We start from the raw sequence: 23,436 nt of genomic DNA, 5'->3' as shown, positions 1-23,436 counted from the left end.
GCGGCCATCTTTTTACAAGATGTCTGATGTTGATCGATCATTTATCGACAGAGTCCACTCTGTATTTGCTCTGGAGAGCAGAACAGCGGCGTAAGGATCATCGTCGCCGTATTTGGGTCCACCAGACCCTTCGGAGGCGAACCCATTTTGGCGAGTTTCACCATTTGCTCCAGGAGCTGCGCCTGGATGATGGCTGCTATCAGCGGTGCTTCCGCCTGTCCCGCGCCCAGTTTGATGACCTGTTGTCCCGCATCGGTCCCACATAATCTGTAATTTATTTTTGTATTGATGATAAATGGAGCCATCCTCCAAAAGTAATTCATCTGTCCTGTGATTTTTTTCTCACACAACACTGTCCAGACACGAACTGTTCTTATACACTAAAATTGGTTGTCTTTACATTAGAATAATAATGTTTCATATAATCTGGATTTAGATATGGAATAAATAGCATTCAATACAAAATGAATATGTCTCATATATTGAAATCAAGTTTTTATGTGAAGATTTACTTTGTTTTTACTTCACCACGTGACAGCAGCAAGAAGGCCCCTGATTAAAAGCGCGTAATGCGAATTGACGCAGAAATTCAGATTTTTCAACTCGGGCGGCAGACGCGAATTCGCGTCAAACGCGTGAATGCACAAAAAGCACTACATAAAATAATTTGCGCTTAACCCGCCAGAAGCTCAATTCGCGTGAACTTGACACGCGAATGAGGCGTATTCGCGTCTACCGCGCCGAGCTCTACGCCTCATTCGCGCCGCAGAAATTTTTAAGCGCGTAATGCGTCTTTGCATTGACTTAACATTGAAAGCACTTGCGCCTGACGCGCTATTAGTCCGATGGATTTCAAACTTGACAGGTGTCTTGCTACTGGCACAAGTAAGTGCAGTGCCAAGTTTGACGTTGTTTGGATTAGAAATGCAAAAGATATCGTTAAATATATATCGGTAAAAGAAGCACACACTGGCTTTTGCCGCTCTAGCCACTGGCCACTCCCCCTCTCACACTGCACACTGAGTGAGCACAGCCAAGGACCAGAGACAGAGAGGGTCGAAGAAAGCAGCGGAGCTTAAGTAGCGTTTTCTCGGAGTTCACTGTATAGTCTGCTCCCTGAATCGTGTAGTTAAATGTTCCATATTTATTGCATGTCATTATGTCAGTATCAGTATTTGCTTTTTACCATGCACAAATAAAAATGTCACTGAACTTTTGTTGTGTAGTTGTAACAATGAGCACTCAAATACACCAAACCAACAATTACTAAAAACACACACAAAAACTGATTTTGCACAGGCACTTTGCACTGCTCCCTGAATCGACGCGCTTATTCATTTGTTGATGTTAACTGAATCTGTAAGTCAGCTATGCTGTTTACTTCTGAATATTATATTTCATTCTGGTGCGCTTAACGTTATCGCTACTGTGTAATAGTAGCCTATGCTATTCACCAACTAAACATATCCTATTCAATGCGTTCACAGTCTTTTCACGGGCATCATTTGTAGTTGCCTATTCACAAACTGTATTCTCAAGCATAGCGTTTTCGCAGAGTTCACTGTGTGCTTTCTACCATGCACAAATAAAAATGTCACTGAACTGTTGCTGTGTAATAGTAACAATGAGCACTCAAACACACCAAACCAACAATTACTAAAAACACACACAAAAACGGATTTTGCACGGGCATTTTGCACTAGTAAAATATAAAATCAAATATTTTATATATCCTGTTACAACAGGAATTTAGGACAAAATATGTCCAGGCTTGTCAGCAGCCAATAACTATTATGTCATAGCTCATGAGCTCATGGTTCAAATTCAAGCCTGTACAGAGAAGCAGATATTTAATGTTATTGTCAATAATTATATTATAATGATATGATATAATATAATTTATTTTAATATAATATATATATATATATATTTTTTTTTTTTATATTCAGCGAGGAATCCTGACCTGAAACGTTTAAACGGCAGTGTATATGGACTCAACGCTAACAGACACTAACTAAAAAGCTACAAAACTAGTTTCATGGGGTCTCTGACTTACTAATAGTACTCTAGTCTGACGAACAAAATGACATTGCATTTTTTTTTTACCCAACTCCATCAAAATACACAATTATTTTGGCACAGTAAAGCTTGTTTTGACCCTAAAAATCCCTAAATCCCAGGTTTTGAGCCGTGCTGACTTCTAGTAGACTTTCAGGCACAAAGAAGATATTTCTCTCTCTACCTTTGGCTTTGGTTCATATACCAAGAATTCAGCAAGTTAGGGGGAGATTTACTCATATAGACCTCTGCATTCACCTTATCTCAGGTTTCCTGGGCAGCTCTCTTTCTCACTAAAAGAAACCATATCCTCCGTAGAGGACACTCTCAGGGGAGAATGGTCAAATAAGCTATGTCTTATATCTCTGCATTGACTGGGGAGGGCACCGTAGGTATTTCAAATGTGACCCTTCTACTAATTTCATTTGATCTGTCTGTCCTTTTCTCAGATTATTGTGGCGTTCTGCTCTATGCACCTTTTGCATACTGTAATTGGCTGTGAATCAAAGACCTTAATCAATAAGAGAGCATGGCGAGTCATTTTCAATAAAGGCTTCCATTACTCCTCTGAGCCTGGCCGTCTGGAGCATTACCTTGCTGTGTTCCTTGTGAGCTGCCTACCTAGACAGCATTTTCGGGCATCATATGTGCGTTCGTATTTTCCATTCAGACCAAGTGGACTGTTTACCAAGACGTTTTTGAAAGTTCAAGTCAAACGATATGAATCTAGTGAGTAGCCAACATAGTCAGCAGTTTTGGACATCATAATTACATACGAACCTAGTGTCCGCAATTTTTTGCATCATATGGACATTTTATTAAAATGATTTAAACCTTGTGAACTGCCTACCTAGTCAGCAATTTTAGACATCATATAAGCACATTTGAATATTTTACTCAAGCTAAATGAGCGCCCTATCTAGATGGCATTTTAGCAACAATACACGTTCAAACATTTGATTCAAATGAGTTCATTACCTAGACAGCATTTTTGGCTATTATAGTCATGTTTGAACAATCAGTTTAAACAATTTGATTTGAGCATCATAGTTCAAGCCTTCCTTGAGAGCCTTTTTAGACATCGTAGACACATCATACAATCGATTCAAATGAATTGAACATAGGAAGCTGCCTACCTGTACAGCTACTTTTGGCAGTCATGGTCACATTTGAATGTTCATTTTAAAATCTGAGCTGTCTACATATGCACATTTTTGGGCACCATAGATGCATTTACTGTATATATTAGAACCAAATAGTCTTAACTTAGTGGAGCTTCCTTCTTGATAGCATAGTTTTGAGCATAATAGTCTTCTTCTATGCATTTGATTCAGTCCTAGTGAACTTTCTACCTTTGTGAACTTTTTGGACATTGGACAGATTCAAACTTTTAGTTCAAATTATTCAATTTTGAATGTTCAATTCAAACGGTTCAAGCATATTGAGTTGCCTACAGTGTAAAGATGTAAAAATGTAAAAACGCTGCAGTAAAATCTGGTTAACTGTAAGTTATTGTAACTGTAAGTAACTGCAAATTAAACAATTCCCCATCGTAAGTACACATTGATGGCCTAAGACACGAAACGAGTGGTTTGTGTGAGAAAACGAACAGTATTTATATAGTTTTTACCTCTTATACACAGCCATGTCGAAGTGATCTGATCTGACGTGTACGCAGACTGGTGCATGGATATATACACACTAGATGTCGCCTTGTCTACGGCAGTTCATTGGAACGAATGTCTTTAAGGCGACATCTACTGTATATATCTATGCACCAGTCTGCGTACACGTCAGATCAGATCACTTCGACATGGCTGTGTATAAGAGGTAAAAACTATATAAATACTGTTCGTTTTCTCACACAAACCGCTCGTTTCGTGTCTTAGGCCATCAGTGTGTACTTACGATGGGGAATTGTTTAATTTGGACGACGGGGAATTGTTTTAATTTGGACTCTGTGCATGCTCTTTGAGGTGGTGACCATAGACCTGCATTATATGACTGACAGACAAGAACGGTTTGACCTAAAAATATCAAAATTGAAACTACTGCGGAAAAAAAGACACCTACATCTTGGATGCCCTTGAGGTAAGCTAAAACATACCAAAAATTAATTTCAAAGTGAACTATCCCTTTAACATTGCATTGTGTAATTCTACTGTAAAATACTGTCAGATTTATGTTTTTCCACATGTAAGACTATTATACTGTATGATATTTGGTGAAAAACAATAGTACACTCCCTGTGGCACATTATAATTAAGTTGGCTTGGAAAAGCCAACTTACTGATATTGTACTTAAACTTATTATTATTAAGTTGGCTTGAGAAAGCCAACTTACTGATATTGTACTGTGAAAAACTGTTGACTCAAACTCGTCCTAGAGCTTTAACTCTACATTCTCCAAACTCGGCTCAGACACTCAAACTGATCTGAAGTTAGTTGCTATATCTTTTCAGACTGATCAGACTTACGGTTTTCCTACAAATGACGATCAAAACTCGGAAAAACTCCCATTGACTTAACATTGGGCATTCTAAAAAAATTCAAACTCACCAAACGACAAAAATTCTAATCTAAACACCTTGAAGACTAAACCAAACTGCCGTTCTATATACTATATTAGCCAATGAGACTCATTTAAATGAATAAACTCTTAACTCATATACTTCTAAACTAATTAACTTAAATGTAATAACTAATTAACTAATAAACTCATGAATTCATAGACTTATGAACTTTTAAACTCATAAATTAATAAACTCTGAACTCTAAACTCATTTAAACTTATAAACTCTAAACTCAAAAACTCAAACACTTATAAACTCATCAATTTAAACACTTATAAACTCTAAACTCATAAACTCTTGAGTGTGCATGTGTGTGTCTGAGTGAGTGTGTGAGCGAGTTTGTGTGTGTGTGTGTGTGTGTGTGTGTGTGTGTGTGTGTGTGTGTGTGTGTGTGTGTGTGTGTGTGTGTGTGTGTGTGTGCGTGCGTGCGTGTGTCTGTATGTGTGAGTGAGCGTGTCTGTGTGTGAGTGAGCGTGTCTGTGTGTGTTAGTGTGTGTGTGATCGAGTGTCTGTGCGTGTGTGTGATCGAATTAGTGTGTGTGAGAGTTAGTGAGCGTGTCTGTGTGTGTGTGATCGAGTTAGTGTGTGTGATCGAGTTAGTGAGCGTGTGTGTGTTAGTGAGCGTGTGAGAGAGTTAGTGAGCGTGTCTGCATGTCTACTTGTTTGTGTGTGTTTAAACTTATAAACTCTAAACTCATAAACTCTTGAGTGTGCGTGTGTGTGTGTCTGAGTGTGTGAGCTATTGTGTGTGTGTGTGTGTGTGTGTGTGTGTGTGTGTGTGTGTGTGTGTGTGTGTGTGTGTGTGTGTGTGTGTGTGTGTGTGTGTGTGTGTATCTATCTAACTTATTTATCTATCTATCTGTCATAAACTCCAAACCACCCAAAACACCTTAGCAACCACCCAAAATACCCTAGCAACCGCCTAGCAACCACCCAAAATATCCTAGCAACTGCCTAGCAACCACCCAGAATACCCTAGCAACCACCCAAAACAGCCTAGCAACCACCCAGAATACCCTAGCAACCGCCTAGCAACCACCCAGAATACCTTAGCAACCACCTAGCAACACCATGGCAACCACCCAGAACACCCTAGCAACCACCCAGAATGCCCTAGCAACTCCCTAGCAACCACCCTAGTAACCACCCAAAATACCCTAGCAACCACCCAAAATATCCTAGCAACCGCCTAGCAACCACACAAAATACCCTAGCAACCACCCAGAATACCCTAGCAACCGCCTAGCAACCACACAAAAGACCCTAGCAACCACCTAGCAACCACCCAAAAGACCCTAGCAACCACCCAAAATATCCTAGCAACCGCCTAGCAACCACCCAGAATACCCTAGCAACCACCCAAAAGACCCTAGCAACCACCCAGAACACCCTAGCAACCGCCTTGCAACCACCCAAAAGACCCTAGCAACCACCCAAAATATCCTAGCAACCGCCTACAACCACCCAGAATACCCTAGCAACCACCCAGAACACCCTAGCAACCACCCAGAATACCCTAGCAACAACACAGAACACCCTAGTGAATACCCTAGCAACCACCCAAAACAGCCTAGCAACCACCCAGAATACCCTAGCAACCGCCTAGCAACCACCCAGAATACCTTAGCAACCACCTAGCAACACCATGGCAACCACCCAGAACACCCTAGCAACCACCCAGAATGCCCTAGCAACTCCCTAGCAACCACCCTAGTAACCACCCAAAATACCCTAGCAACCACCCAAAATATCCTAGCAACCGCCTAGCAACCACACAAAATACCCTAGCAACCACCCAGAATACCCTAGCAACCGCCTAGCAACCACACAAAAGACCCTAGCAACCACCCAAAAGACCCTAGCAACCACCCAAAATATCCTAGCAACCGCCTAGCAACCACCCAAAAGACCCTAGCAACCACCCAGAACACCCTAGCAACCGCCTTGCAACCACCCAAAAGACCCTAGCAACCACCCAAAATATCCTAGCAACCGCCTACAACCACCCAGAATACCCTAGCAACCACCCAGAACACCCTAGCAACCACCCAGAATACCCTAGCAACAACACAGAACACCCTAGTAACCACCCAGAATACCTTAGCAACCGCCTAGCAACACTATAGCAACCACCCAGAACACCCTAGCAACCACCCAGAATACCCTAGCAACCGCCTAGCAACCACCCAAAAGACCCTAGCAACCGCCTAGCAACCACCCAAAACACCCTAGCAACCACCCAAAACACCCTAGCAACCACCCAAAATACCCTAGCAACACCATAGCAACCACCCAAAATATCCTAGCAACACCCTAGCAACCACCCAAAACATCCTAGTAACCACCCATAACACCCTAGCAACCGCATAGCAACCTCCCAGAACACCCTAGCAACCACCCAAAATACCCTAGCAACCGCCTAGCAACCACCCAGAATACCCTAGAAACCACCTAGCAACACCCTAGCAACCACCCAAAACAGCCTAGCAACCACCCATAACACCTTAGCAACTGCCTAGCAACCACCCAGAACACCCTAGCAACCACCCAAAAAACCCTAGCAACACCCTAGCAACCACCCAAAACATCCTAGTAACCACCCATAACACCCTAGCAACCGCCTAGCAACCACCCAGAACACCCTAGCAACCACCCAAAACACCCTTGCAACCACCCAAAACACCCTAGCAACCACCCAAAAGACCCTAGCAACCACCCAAAATATCCTAGCAACCACCCAGAACACCCTAGCAACACCATAGCAACCACACAAAACATCCTAGTAACCACCCATAACACCCTAGCAACCGCCTAGCAACCACCCAGAACACCCTAGCAACCACCTAGCAACCACCCAGAAAACCCTAGCAACCTCCCAAAATACCCTAGCAACACCATAGCAACCACCCATAACATCCTAGCAACCGCCTAGCAAAAAACTTTCTGGTCCAAACTTTCTCAAGCCAACTTAAAGTTTGTCTCGACGAACTTTCGCATCTAGTTAAGTTGGCTTGAGAAAGCCAACATATTGAAACTTATTATTAAGTTGGCTTGAGAAAGCCAACTTACTGATATTGTACTGTGAAAAACTGTTGACTCAAACTCGTCCTAGAGCTTTAACTCTACATACTCCAAACGCGGCTCAGACACTCAAACTGATCTGAAGTTAGTTGCTATATCTTTTCAGACTGATCGGACTTACGGTTTTCCTACAAATGACGATCAAAACTCGGAAAAACTCCCATTGACTTAACATTGGGTATTCTAAAAAAATTCAAACTCACCAACCGACAAAAATTCAAATCTAAATCCCTTGAAGACTAAACCAAACTGCCGTTCTATATACTATATTAGCCAATGAGACTCATTTAAATGAATAAACTCTAAACTCATATACTTCTAAACTAATTAACTTAAATTTAATAACTAATAAACTCATGAATTCATAGACTTATGAACTCTTAAACTCAAAAATTAATAAACTCTGAACTCTTAAACTCATTTAAACTTATAAACTCTAAACTCAAAAGCTCGTACACTTATAAACTCATCAATTTATACACTTAAAAACTCTAAATTCATAAACTCTGAGTGTGTGTGTGTGTGTGTGTGTGTCTGAGTGTGTGTGTGTGTGTGTGTGTGTGTGTGTGTGTGTGTGTGTGTGTGTGTGTGTCTGAGTGAGTGTGTGAGCGAGGTAGTCTGAGTGAGTGTGTGTGTGTGTGTGTGTGTGTGTGTGTGTGTGTGTGTGTGTGTGTGTGTGTGTGTGTGTGTGTGTGTGTGTGTGTGTGTGTGTGTGTGTCTAACTTATTTATCTATCTATCATAAACTTCAAACTACTTTAAACTACTTTAAACTTCAAACCACTTTAAACTTCTTAAGTTTAATGCTTCCAGCTCCCAAGCAACTCCATAGCAACCAAACTTGAGTATCCTTGCAACCGTTTTGCAAGACCTATATCTCTGTATCAGAACATCGTATAGAGATGAGGTTTGGCTCTTTTGACTCATGCTAGCAAACAGCACTTTCAACATGCTACACATGCTAGCAGTGAATAGCTACATGCTAAAAGCGATTAGTTAAGTAAGAACTCTATAAAAACTCCATAGTAACCATCTGTGACAACTACCAACCACCTAGTAACACCATATCAACCGCTCTGAATACCATAGCAACCACCCAGAACACCCTAGCAACCACCTAGTAACCACCCAGAACACCCTAGCAACCACCCAAAAGACCCTAGCAACCACCCAGAATACCATAGCAACCACCCAAAATACCCTAGCAACTACCTAGCAACCACCCAAAAGACCCTAGCAACCACCCAGAATACCCTAGCAACCACCCAAAATACCCTAGCAACTGCCTAGCAACCACCCAAAAGACCCTAGCAACCACCCTAAATATCCTAGCAACCGCATAGCAACCACCCAGAATACCCTAGCAACCACCCAGAACACCCTAGCAACCGCCTAGCAACCACCCAAAAGACCCTAGCAACCACCCAAAAGACCCTAGCAACCACCTAGCAACCACCCAGAATACCCTAGCAACCACCCAGAACACCCTAGCAACCGCCTAGCAACCACCCAAAAGACCCTAGCAACCGCCTAGCAACCACCCAAAAGACCCTAGCAACCACCCAGAACACCCTAGCAACCACCCAAAAGACCCTAGCAACCACCCAAAAGACCCAAGCAACCACCTAGCAACCACTCAGAATACCCTAGCAACCACCCAAAATACCCTAGCAACACCATAGCAACCACACAAAACATCCTAGCAACCACCCATAACACCCTAGACACCACCTAGCAACCACCCAGAACACCCTAGCAACCACCCAAAACACCCTAGCAACCACCCAAAATATCCTAGCAACCGCCTAGCAACCACCCAGAATACCCTAGCAACCACCCAGAACACCCTAGCAACCGCATAGCAACCACCCAGAATACCTTAGCAACCACCTAGCAACACCATAGCAACCACCCAGAACACCCTAGCAACCGCCTAGCAACCACCCAGAATACCCTAGCAACTGCCTAGCAACCACCCAAAATACCTTAGCAACCGCCTAGCAACCCCATAGCGACCACCCATAACATCCTAGCAACCGCCTAGCACAAAACGTTCTGGTCCAGACTTTCTCAAGCCAACTTAAAGTTTGTCTCTACGAACTTTCGCATCTAGTTAAGTTGGCTTGAGAAAGCCAACATATTGAAATCCTATTTAAACTTATTATTATTCTTCTTACTAAAACTGTTGACTCAAACTCGCCCTAGAGCTTTAACTCTACATACTCCAAACTCGGCTCAGACACTCAAACTGATCTGAAGTTATATGCTATATCTTTTCAGACTGATCGGACTTACGGTTTTCCTACAAATGATGATCAAAACTCGGAAAAACTCCCATTGACTTAACATTGGGCATTCTAAAAAAATTCAAACTCACCAACCGACAAAAATTCAAATCTAAATCCCTTGAAGACTAATTCAAACTGCCATTCTATATATATTAGCCAATGAAACTCATTTAAACTAATAAACTCTAATCTCATACACTTATAAACTAATTAACTTAAATTTAATAACTAATTAACTAATAAACTCATGAATTCATAGACTTATGAACTCTTAGGCCCTGTCCCATTTCTCCCCCCTTAAAACTTCCACTTGGTTTTGAGTGCCCTCGAAAGTAAAGTCCCCTCAACGAGGGAAGTGGAGTTGAAGATCTTTCCCTATGAAATGGGACACCACTACTATGTGAATACATGCACATAACTATCCCAGTTATGATCAGGATATAAGTATCCATAATAATATACTAGAAATCTAATAAAGTAATCAAATGTAAAATATCACAGCATAGTTTATTATAGATAGATTAATGCTTATTAAAGCTAAAGTTATTCATTCAAGAGCTGGGATTAATTTTCTCTTTGCCTTTAGTTGTTTTATTCACATTAAAGGTGTAATCATTAGCAGGTTTATTAGACGCTGCCACTTTAAGACCGAATGCAGATCTAATAATACACATTTATTCCACAACTAACTCCCATTTAAGACATAAACTGTGTTAAAGTGAATCTCCAAACCGGTCATTTAGCCATATTTTTGTCTGTATTTGATCGTTTAAACGCGCACATGAAACCCAAAGTATAGTTTGCTTGTCTCGTTGCAGTCCGTTTCCGAACGCGCGCGCGCCGCCATGGGAACAGGGTCAACGTCTCTTGCACGGATCATTGTGCTTATAAAAGCTCTTTTTACAATCAAACACCTCCTGCAATTTAGAATCAGCAGACACTGCATTTAACAACAATCACTGATTGTGCTCAGTGCTGTTTGGGTTTAACGTTAGGGAGAAGTGACAGCGCGCTGTAAAGAAAAAAAGATGAAGCACTAGACGAACACGGCTAGTTTTTAATCGTTTTACCTCACATCTTCTTTTTATAATCCTTGGAAGCCAAAATCGAAAATAAAATTAGATGAACTACCCAGATCTGATGTATATTTGATGGGCAGACTCTCTCGAAGCACTCAGCAGATATCATGAACATCGTCAGATAGATAGCTTCGTGAAATATTTTCTAACATTGGTGTTCAAAACGTAACAGTCCATTGGATGTGCATCAAACTAACATATTCCAACATATTTAGAAATTTTAACATGCTTATTTGCGAAAATATACTTAAAATTAAATTTTTCCTTTCCAGCGGTATCCGCCATCTTGTTTAAAAAAAATTACCGGCTTGCTGAGTCCGCAAGGTATTCTGTGTAATTTCATCTTCCACTTCGTTTTAAGCCTGCATCGGACCGCACTATGTTTTGAGGGTTGATTTTAAGGGGAGAATAGCACTCCCCCTTGCTCTTTAGAGTATTGGGACACCCTACCCCTACACAGGCCCTTAAACTCATAAATTAATAAACTCTGAACTCTAAACTCATTTAAACTTATAAACTCTAAACTCAAAAACTTGTACACTTATAAACTCATCAATGTATACACTTATAAACTCTAAACTCATAAACTCTGAGTGTGTGTGTGTGTGTGTGTGTGTGTGTGTCTGAGTATCTGAGTGAGTGTGTGAACGAGGTAGTCTGTTTGAGTGTGTGTGTGTGTGTGTGTGTGTGTGTGTGTGTGTGTGTGTGTGTGTGTGTGTGTGTGTGTGTGTGTGTGTGTGTGTGTGTATCTATCTAACTTATTTATCTATCTATCTCTCTGTCATAAACTTCAAACTACTTTAAACTTTAAACCAATTTAAACTTCTTAAGTTTAAAACTCCCAAGCAACTCCATAGCAACCAAACTTGAGTATCCTAGCAACCGTTTTGCAAGACCTATATCTCTGTATCAGAACATCGTATAGAGATGAGGTTTGGCTCTTTTGACTCATGCTAGCAAACAGCACTTTCAACATGCTACACATGCTAGCAGTGAATAGCTACATGCTAATAGCGATTAGTTAACCCTCTGAGGTCTAAGGTGTTTTTGGGGTCCTTGAGATGTTCTGACATGCCCTGACATTTGTGCTTTTTTCAGTTGCTTATAAACATATTAATGGCAAAAAAAAATTACACACTATTTAGCACAAACAGGGCTACCATAATATGTGAGCAACAAGAATGTACATGTCTGCATTTTTGAGAGAATAATGTTTATGCGTGGTTATTGAAAAAACTAAAAACTAAAGTTTCTGAAATAAGGCCATAAAACACATACTAAATATGTGCCAATAAGACTTTTGTCTAATAGATGTCATTGCCTAGTGTTTTTTCTTCAAAATGATGTGAAAATCACCCTGCCCTTATCATTCACATAACACAATACATTGATTTGAATTTTGCAAAGCACTTTCTGTTTGGAAAGGCAATATGCGGAGTGGGCGTCACAGATCATGCATATTTAGTGGTTCACACCTTAGGAGACAATGGGGCCTGCATATTTAATTAGCCATTCATTCAGGTGAGTCACTGAGCCACAAGAATGCAAGAGCAACAGTTGGAAGCATCTCAATTCTTTTTTATTTTTCCACATATTGTGCTTGCAATTTGGCCTATAATATCCAAGGAAAACATGTCTAGTAATTGTGCAGTTAATTCTCATACTGTATTTTCAGGTTTGGAATATTTATCCTCTCCCCAAATTTGTCACTAATAAAACACAATAAAAATTATTTAAAGAAAAGGCTTATATTTACCTTTTAATAGTTTGTTTACATCTACCTTGTAAATATATTTTTTTATTAAAAAGGTTACAATTACAACAACAATTCAAGTGTAATCTTTCTTTGTAAAAACTAAAGTATACATTTTATCATACATATTTCAAAGTTAAAAAGGTTACAACAACAATAATTACAATTTCAACAATATTTCAAGTGTACTCTTTCTTTGTAAAAAAAAAGATTATAGGCCTACATTTTATCTATGTATTCATTACTTTGAATATAGCCAACATTGGAACAGCTAACATCTTAGTTGATGACTTTATTTTTGACAAAAATAGTAGGCTATTTTATATATAGAAATTGCTACACAAAAGCTTATTTGATGTGGCAGTATATTCTACAGTAAAAACTGTACCCAAATCTACTAAACAAAATGTTGTCTTTCATATTTCGCCTGACTGTAACGTTGTGAACGCACCGGAGAAATGCACATTTATTAGGCTACATAGTTTTTTTGTTTTGGATGGTTTTGTTTAGAACCAGCTTTCTGTAAATATATTACATTTTTTTTAGACATGTGAGGCGAGTAGGCTACGGGTTCATGATGATCTCCAGTTCAGACCTTATGTTGTGATTGCTAGCCTATATTTACTTTAAATCCAGGAAATTTGTTAATGAAAAAATTATTAAAATTAAGAGACAATTGATACAAAACGAAATTCGTTTTAAAGAAAGGATTTGTACTTTCTGTTTTGAGGTCTCTGTGAATGTTTGAAAGTATTTTAGTGCTTAGAGCGCTCGCGTCCATAATGGAGAACTGTCACGTAATATTGTTTTTTTCCTCATAAATGCGAACACGAAAAATAAAAGACAAAAGACTTTTAAGTAAAACTTACTCCGAAATTGTGTCCTCGGCGGAATTCGCTCTTCAATATGCTGCCGTTCGTCGTCTGTTACAATCTTCCTCTGAGGAAACAACCCGGTATCGTGCATTCTTCCTCGCTGTCCAGAATCATCTGAAGGGCGTCTTTACTGGAGAAGCGTGCCATACTCAAAACGCGATGAACTATCAGTAAGTCTGATAGAAACTGTGTTTTTATGGCATTGATCGGGGGGCGTATACTAGATCACCTAAACTATTTACATGTGAATCGCGCCGGGGGCGGGGCGCCCGCAGCTGATTATAAAGATAATGAGGCAGAAGGAAAAACGGTACCTCTCCTTGCTTTCAAACGGATTACATGAGTTGAAAACATTTGTGTTTTATATAAATTACTTCATTTAAAAGAAGAGATTTCAAGCTTCATAAAGACATAACTCACATGCCTGTGTGAGAAGTATTCGCTGAGTTATGATTCATTTTCGGACGCGTTTCGGAATGGACTACACGGACAGAGAGAAGGCAGAACCTAGCTTCGTGTTTATTTTTCTTTATTTGGCAAAAAGCACCACACTTTGTTTTTATTGTGAGTATACACAAAAATAATACACATTTAACAGAATCGATTGATGTATGAAACTTGCTTGTAATATCAAAGTCAACAGAGCAAAATTAATTTCTTTTGAACTGAACTGAAAAAAATCCAGCAAAACGCGTGGGCGCGTTTCTCGACCTCAGAGGGTTAAGTAAGAACTCTATAAAAACTCCATAGTAACCATCTGTGACAACTACAAACCACCTAGTAACACCATATCAACCGCTCTGAATACCATAGCAACCACCCAGAACACCCTAGCAACCACCTAGCAACCACCCAGAACACCCTAGCAACCACCCAAAACACCCTAGCAACCACCCAAAGTATCATAGCAACCGCCTAGCAACCACCCAGAATACCATAGCAACCACCCAAAACACCCTAGCAACCACCCAGAACACCCTAGCAACCGCCTAGCAACCACCCAAAAGACCCTAGCAACCATCCAGAATACCATAGCAACCACCCAAAATACCCTAGCAACCGCCTAGCAACCACCCAAAAGACCCTAGCAACCACCCAAAATAGCCTAGCAACCACCCAAAATACCCTAGCAACCACCCAGAATACCCTAGCAACCACCCAAAATACCCTAGCAACCGCCTAGCAACCACCCAAAAGACCCTAGCAACCAGCCTAAATATCCTAACAACCGCATAGCAACCACCCAGAATACCCTAGCAACCACCCAAAAGACCCTAGCAACCACCCAGAACACCCTAGCAACCGCCTAGCAACCACCCAAAAGACCCTAGCAACCACCCAAAATATCCTAACAACCGCCTAGCAACCACCTAGAATACCCTAGCAACCACCCAAAACACCCTAGCAACCACCCAGAACACCCTAGCAACCACCCAAAAGACCCTAGCAACCACCCAAAATAGCCTAGCAACCACCCAAAATACCCTAGCAACCACCCAGAATACCCTAGCAACCACCCAAAATACCCTAGCAACCGCCTAGCAACCACCCAAAAGACCCTAGCAACCACCCTAAATATCCTAGCAACCGCATAGCAACCACCCAGCATACCCTAGCAACCACCCAAAACACCCTAGCAACCACCCAGAACCGCCTAGAAACCACCCAAAAGACCCTAGCAACCACCCAAAATATCTTAGCAACCGCCTAGCAACCACCCAAAACACCCTAGCAACCACCCAGAACACCCTAGCAACCGCCTAGCAACCACCCAAAAGACCATAGCAACCACCCAAAAGACCCTAGCAACCACCCAGGACACCCTAGCAACCACCTAGCAACCACCCAGAACACACTAGCAACCTCCCAAAATACCCTAGCAACACCATAGCAACATCCTAGCAACCGCCTAGCAAAAAACTTTCTGCTCCAAACTTTCTCAAGCCAACTTAAAGTTTGTCTCGACGAAATTTCGCATCCAAATTTTAGACTGTATCTCCTCCTAGACCGTTAAAGCTACGACCACCAAACTCGGGTCAGACCTTCAGACTGTTCTGACTTGAGTTGCTATATCTTTTCAGACTGATTTGAGTTTCAGTTTTCTTAAAAATGTATATTAAAAATCATAAAAATCCCATAGACTTTCATTGCAGACTGTTCAAATTGAGCCAAGACTACGGTGGCCCATTAGTGTACCAGCCAAAAACTCAAATCTAAACTCCCTGAAGCCCTAGACTCAATTAAACTACTATTCTATGTACTTATAAATGTATCTATCTATCTATCTATCTATCTATCTATCTATCTATCTATCTATTTATCATCTATCTATCTATCTATCTATCTATCTATCTATCTATCTATCTATCTTCAAACCTTATCTATTATCTATCTATCCATCTATCTATCTTCAAACCTTATCTATCTATCTATCTATCTTCAAACCTTTATCTATCTATCTATAAATCTATCTTCAAACCTTATCTATCTATCTATCTATCTATCTATCTATCTATCTATCTATCTATCTTCAAAACCTTTCCATCTATCTATCTATCTATCTTTCTATCTATCCTTTATAACCAACGAATCTTTCTTTCTAACTAATCCATCCATCTTTCTTTCTAAATAATCCATCTTTCTTTGTTTCTTTTTTATTTCTTTATTTATTTCCAACGAATCTTTCTTTCTAACTAATTCATCTTTCTTTCTTTCTAGCTAATCCATCTTTCTTTCTTTCTTTCTAACTAATCTATCTTTCTTTTCTTTCTTTCTAACTAATCTATCTATCTATCTAACTCATATATCTTTCTTTCTGTTCTTTCTTTCTTTCTAACTAATCTATCGATCAATCTTTCTTTCTTTCTTTCTTTCTAACTAATACATCTTTCTTTCTTTCTAACTAATATATCTTTCTTTCTTTGTAACTAATCTATCTTTCTTTATTTCTAACTAATCTATCTATCTTTCTTTCTAACTAATCTATCTATGTTTCTTTCTAACTAATCTATCTTTCTTTCTAACTAATCTATCTTTCTCACTAATCTTTATTTCTAACTAATCTATCTATCATTCTTTCTAACTAATCTTTCTTTCTAACTAACTAATCTATCTATCATTCTAACTAATCTATCTATCATTCTTTCTTTCTAACTAATCTATCATTCTTTCTAACTAATCTATCTTTCTTTCTAACTAAACTATCTATAATTCATTCTAACTAATCTTCGTTCTAACTAATCTATCTTTCTTTCTTTCTAACTGATCTATCTATCTTTCTTTCTAAATCTCTTTTTTCTTTCTAACTAACTAATCTTTCTTTCTTTCTAACTACTCTTTCCTTCTTTTTTCTTTCTCTTTTTTCTTTCTCTCCTTTTTCTCTCTCTCCTTTCTCTCTCTCTCTCTCTCTCTCTCTCTCTCTCTCTCTCTCTCTTTCTTTCTTTCTTTCTTTCTTTCTAACCTTTCTTTCTTTCTACCTAATCTTTCTTTTTTCTGTCTTTCTTTCTTTCTTTCTTTCCTTATTTCTTTCTCTTTTTTCTTTATTTCTGTTCTTTCTTACTAATCTATCTATCATTCTTTCTTTCTTTCTAACTAATCAATCAATCTATCTATCATTCTTTCTAACTAATCTATCTTTCTTTCTAACTAAACTATCTATAATTCGTTCTAACTAATCTTCTTTCTAACTAATCTATCTATCTTTCTTTCTAACTAATCTATCTTTCTTTCTTTCTAACTGATCTATCGATCTTCCTTTCTAAATAATCTCTTTTTTTCTTTCTAACTAATCTTTCTTTCTTTCTAACTACTCTTTTCTTCTTTTTTTTCTCTTTTTTCTTTCTCTCCTTTTTCTCTCTCTCCTTTTTCTCTCTCTTTCTTTCTTTCTAACCTATCTTTCTGTTTCTTTCTTTCTTTCTACCTTTTCTTTCTTTCTAACTAATCTTTCTTTTTTCTTTCTAACTAATCTTTCTTTCTTCCTACTCTTTCCTTCTTATTTCTTTCTCTCTTTTTTCTTTCTTTGTCTATCCTTTCTTTCTTTAGTTCTTTCTTTTTGTCTTTCTTTCTTTCTTTCTACCTAATCTTTCTTTCTTTTTTCTTTCTTTCTAACTAATCTTTCTTTTTTCTTACTAATATGTCTTTCTCTTTCTTTCTAAATAATCTTTCTTTCTCTTTCTTTCTTTCTTTCTTTCTAACTAATCTTTCTTTCTCTTTCTTTCTTTCTTTCTAACTAATCTTTCTTTCTACCTACTCTTTCCTTCTTATTTCTTTCTCTCTTTATTTCTGTCTATGCTTTCTTTCTTTCTTTCTTTCTTTCTATCTAATCTTTCTTTCTTTCTACCTACTCTTTCCTTCTCATTTCTTTCTCTCTTTTTTCTTTATTTCTGTCTATCCTTTCTTTCTTTCTTTCTTTCTTTCTTTCTAACTAATCTTTCTTTCTTTCTACCTACTCTTTCCTTCTTATTTCTTTCTCTCTTTTTTCTTTATTTCTGTCTATTCTTCCTTTCTTCCTTTCTACCTACTTTTTCCTTATTTCTATCTATTTTTCTTTATTTCTGTCTCCTTTCTTTCTAATCTTTCTTTCTTTCTCTTTCTTTCTAACTAATCTTTCTTTTTTCTTTCTTTCTAACTAATCTTTCTTTTTTCTTTCTTTCTAGCTAATCTTTTTTTCTTTCTTTCTATCTATCTTTCTTTCTTTCAAACTAATCTTTCTTTCTTTCAAACGAATCTTTCTTTCTCTTTCTTTCTTTCTTTCTTTCTACCTAATCTCTTTCTTTCTTTCTTTCTTTCTTTCTTTCTTTCTTTCTTTCTTTCTTTCTTTCTACCTAATCTTTTTTTTCTTTCTTTCTTTCTTTCATTCTTTCTTTCTTTATACCTAATCTTTCTTTCTTTCTAACTAATCAGTCTTTCTTTCTTTCATTCTACCTAATCTATTTTTCTTTCTTTCATTATTTCTTACTTTCTACATAACCCTTTCTTTCTTTCTTTCTTTCTTTCTTTCTTTCTTTCTTTATACCTAATCTTTTTCTTTCTTTCTACCTAATCTTTTTCTTTCTTTCTACCTAATCTTGTTCTTTCTTTCTCTCTACCTAATCTTTCTTTCTTTTTTCTTTCATTCTTTCTTTCTAACTAATCTTTCTTTTTTCTTTCTTTCTTTCTTTCTTTCTTTCTTTCTTTCTTTCTTTCTTTCTTTCTTTCTTTCTAACTAATCTTGATCTATCCATCCAACCATCCATGGTCATGTTAAAACATGGTAAATCATGCTAGCAATGTGGTAAACCAAACTAGAAACATGGTAAATCATGGTAAACCATGCTAGAACAGTTTAAAACTTTTTCAAACTTTCTGGCTAGGCTTTTTCAAGCCAACTTAAAGTTTGTCTACGAACTTTACCATCTAGTTTATATTAATCCTTTTTGTTTCTTATTTTCGTTATTTGTACATTAGGGTGTTTTGTGTACCATTTTCTGTTATCCAGTTCTTGTTTATTGCAATATTTTAGTGTACCCTGGTGGTATTTTTACCATCCAGTCCATTTACGATGAACTCTGATTCATCATGTGGCTTTCTATTTTCCCACCTGTATTGTTATGGTTTTTAGCAGTACATTTTAAAGTAAAAAGCCAGTAAGAATCTAGGTAGGAAGCTCATAGGTTTTGATATATAGCCCCTCTATTTCCATCGGACTTTCTTCCGCCATCACTCTTTCATCTTTTCAGTGGCATACTTTCTCTCTCTTTTTCACTCGTCACTGGATTAGTCAAAGGTCATTTTCCCAGCTGACTGATCTTGGCACGACAGAGCGTTCACACCTCAGTGGTCCTGTTCAGTGCCAAAACCAAAACGTGTGCACAAGTGTCACACTAATGAAGATGGAACGTGGGCCTAGTGCCATGAAGTAAATGTGTGTGCCGCAAGCTAAATGTGTGTATACTTATGTGTGTGTGTGTGTGTGTGTTTTCCCCCAACAGGCTTGTTAGAGAGAGCCGTCTCCTGCCTGCTATCTTTCAAGTCATAGAGGTAAGTGCGCTTCAGAGCTTTCTGGTTTCCTCTGTTTGCTTGATTCGTTTATTGCGTTGGGTTTTCTGCTCTGACTTCGGGAAGCAGTGAAGTTACCAGAAAATCAAAAGCTTTATGTAAATCTGAAAACACTATATTGGAGAAATTGGCCATGTTGCAGAAATGCATCAAAGTATTTTAGAAAGAAATAGTGGTAGTACTTGACCTGTCCTAGACGAACCTGTGCTATATTGGTAATTTAAAGGCATAGTTCACTTAAATAATGAACTTCTGTCACTATTTACTGATTCCCAGTTCATTCCAATTCCATTCAGTGTTATTGTTTTGTTTATTTTTATTTATTTATTTGTTGTTGTGGGGGTTTTTTTGTGTTTTTTTTTTTTTGTGTGGTTTTTTTTTTTTTTTTTTGTGGAACACAAAAGGAGAAATTTGGAAGAATCTTCTTTTCCTTCAAAGTGACCATGGCTTTCATGTGGAAGCTAGTTTCTGTCACAGACTTTTTATCTCACGATTGCTAGTTTGTCTCACAATTCGGACTTTATAACTTGCAATAACTGGCAATATCTTGCAATTTTTACTTCATTTCTCTCAATTCAGAGTTTATAACTCGCAATTCTGATTTTTTTTTCTCCTTTTTGAGATATAAGCTTGCAATTGTGTCAAAGACTTTTTTTCTCACAATTGTGTTTATATCTCAAATTTCTGACTTATTGCTTGCAGTTGCAGGTTATAAACAAGTTATAAAAAGGTATAAATTGCGAGACTTTTTTTCCCCTCCTATTTGTTAGATAAAAAGTCGCAAATACCTTTTTTATTTTCTATTCCGTGGAGGAAATAAGCTAAAAACAAACTTTAAAAAAAAAACTACATAAACGTTGTACATATTTCTTTTCTGTGTGTGCTGTAATCTAAGTCCTCTGAAACCATGATTTTTGTGAGAAATAGAAATAGAATTAAATCTTTGTTCACTGAAAATCTTCACTGCATCCCCTTCACTGAAGCTCTCTTTTCTTCATTCTATATATTTTAACTGGCATCATGACACGTTAATGTATGACATGCATAAAAAAAGAAAGATGTTTTTTAGTCAGTGGTGTGAAACCAGAAAAGGCATTTAAGAATCTGAATGCTAATGAGATTTCAGAGCTTCAATGGAGGGGGAAATTATCGGAAAATCACAAAATGAATGACAACGAGTTCCACTTAAAAATAAAACAAATGAAATTATTATCTGTTTATTAATTCCAAAATAATGATAATAACATTCCAAAATGTTAATAAATCACCTTTTAAATGACGTGTCATTTTAGAATCTGAACGCTAATGAGATTACAGAGCTTTGATGGAGAGGAAAATGATCGGAAAATTATGACTTTATTTCTGTCTGACACAAAATATACGACAAGGAGTTCCATTTAAAAATAAAACAAAGGAATCAATTATCACTCTATTCATTTCAAATGAAAAATGTTAATAAATTAAAATGTATCAAATTTATATTTTCAAATTGAGAAATAAATAGAAGTGTCTGAAACTAATTCACTTTTACAAATGTAATTAAATGTAACAATACAAATTCAAATAAAGTAATCTTTTTCCAAACTGACAAATAAAACTACTATTCAAAGTTTTGGGGTCGATTAGATGTTTTATTGTATTTGAAAGAAGACTCTTAAGCTCACCCAGACTGTATTTTTATTAAAAAAGTACAGTAAAAACAGTAATATTTATTACAATTGAAAATAACGATTTTAACCCTCTGAGGTCTGAGCTGTTTTCTGGGCCTGGAGGTGGTCTGACATGCTCTGACATTTGTGTTTTTTTCTGTTACTAGTGACATTTTCATGGCTAAAGTCTAATTACACTGTATTTAGCACAAACTCTGCTACAATAATATATCAGCAGCATGTATGTAAAAGTTTGTAGTTTTGAGATAATGACATTTATGCGTGGTTTGTGAAAATACAAAAAAAAATTCTCACTGAAATAAGACCATGAAACCCATACTGATTATTTCTTCACAAGACTTTTGAAAATTGTATGACATAGCCTAGAATATTTGCTCCAAAACTATGTGAAAATCACCCTGACTGCTCATTCAGATAAGACAATATATTGATTTAAAATTTCTAAGACGTGTTTTGTGTGACAAAGCCATATGCGAAGGGGCGTGATCATCTCATGAATATGTAAGCTTTTACACCTGAGAAAGACAAAGAAACTCCCCTAACTGCCCTATTAGGAGCGATCAGGCCCTGTCATTCAGAGCAACCTTGCACAAAGAATGAGGAGATTTAAAAAAGAATGGCTTTTAGATTGTTTGGATTTATTTACAACACAACACAATCCAAAAATACAAATGACAAAAGAGCACATTGAAAACAATGATCCAAAGACAGAGACCTTTGTGCCATTCCTAAAAACATACCTTTCATTTCCAAGGTGTTTGATTTTCACTTTACCATGTTCATGTACAGAGACTCATGTGAATGTTGAAGTCAGCAGGACTCAGTTGCATCTGGTCCCTGAAAGAAAGAAAAAAAGAAAAAAACTGTGAACATACTGATATCAAGAGAAACTATAGGGCTGCACGATTTTGGGAATAGATTTTAGATTTTTCTGGTTAAAATTTCTTTTTAAAATTCACAGAATACACACACACACACACGTTTCCAACAATATATAATGAACACCAGGTTTGTTGTGCCTTGTAGGCATAGGCTACGCAGTGCTGCATAAAATAATAATAACAATAAATTAAATCTTCCAAAAGATTTCAAGAACAACTACGCTAGAGAAAAATATATTGATTATCATATGTTACTTCAAATGTTTCCATTCGTTATGATGATATGAAATGAGATAATAGTAAAAACATAAAGCCTAATGTTTGGTGCATTTTTCCTTTCAAACGCAATCGCGCTCCAAAATATGATACATCCAAACCCACAGCGCGCTCCAAAATATGATACTCAAACCCACAGCGCGCTCCAAAATATGATAGCCTACATTCAAACGCGATCGCGCTCCAAAATATTAAACATTATGGTTATACATATCTATGTTTGAGCAGATATCCACAAACAGTATTTAACAGTAAACACGGGTCTAAATAGTATAATATTCACCATATATCTAGCAACAGTTCAACTGCAATGTGAAGTTTATGCAACAATACCATAAACTAATAAGTAAGAATTTCTTACCTTACATCTTTCTTGTCTTCAAATCGCGTTCTTCTTCTTCTGATGTAAATCCAATGTAAGCTCAGACGTGTCTTCCAAACTCGACGAAAAGCAGAGACTTGTGAAGTGTTTTGGTGTTTTGTGTTTGAGGTAACGAGGGCGTTCGCGTTCCATGTGGAGATTTGCATGTGAATCTCTTTTGCGCGAGTGGGCGTGTCGAATTAAAAAATAATTAGCAAGCGTTTGAAATACTGGACATCCTGTTGGTTTTATACAAATTACTTAAACAGAGAATATTTGTTTTCAGTTTGAATCCGATCATTTAAAAGTACACACTTAAATGTGTATAAAGGTATATGGCTCATAAATGTGTGAGAAGTATTCGCTGAGTTATGTTTCAGTTTATAGACGTGCTCAAGAAAAAAAAGTTCACCGCGACGGAGAGGCAGAACGCACACCCTGTTTATTTTCTTTATTTTACAAAAGCACAATGTTTTGATTTGATTGTAAGTGGACACATACAAAAG

General features: G+C 37.7%; 1 protein-coding gene across 1 annotated transcript in view; it reads left to right on the top strand.

Moving 5' to 3' along the window:
- The window catches only part of ulk4 (unc-51 like kinase 4), a 321,586-nt gene that overhangs the window by 199,732 nt on the left and 98,418 nt on the right, over window positions 1-23,436 (top strand). The window contains exon 31 of the mRNA XM_082150256.1: window positions 19,676-19,724. Coding sequence (XP_082006382.1) covers window positions 19,676-19,724 — 49 coding nt within the window. The remainder of the gene's footprint in view (window positions 1-19,675; window positions 19,725-23,436) is intronic.

This window comes from Leuciscus leuciscus (genome assembly GCF_965113295.1).
Source record: "Leuciscus leuciscus genome assembly, chromosome: 20".
Classification (NCBI taxonomy): domain Eukaryota; kingdom Metazoa; phylum Chordata; class Actinopteri; order Cypriniformes; family Leuciscidae; genus Leuciscus; species Leuciscus leuciscus.
Note: the sequence above shows the minus strand (reverse complement) of the source record. Positions and strands in the feature narration are given on the sequence as shown.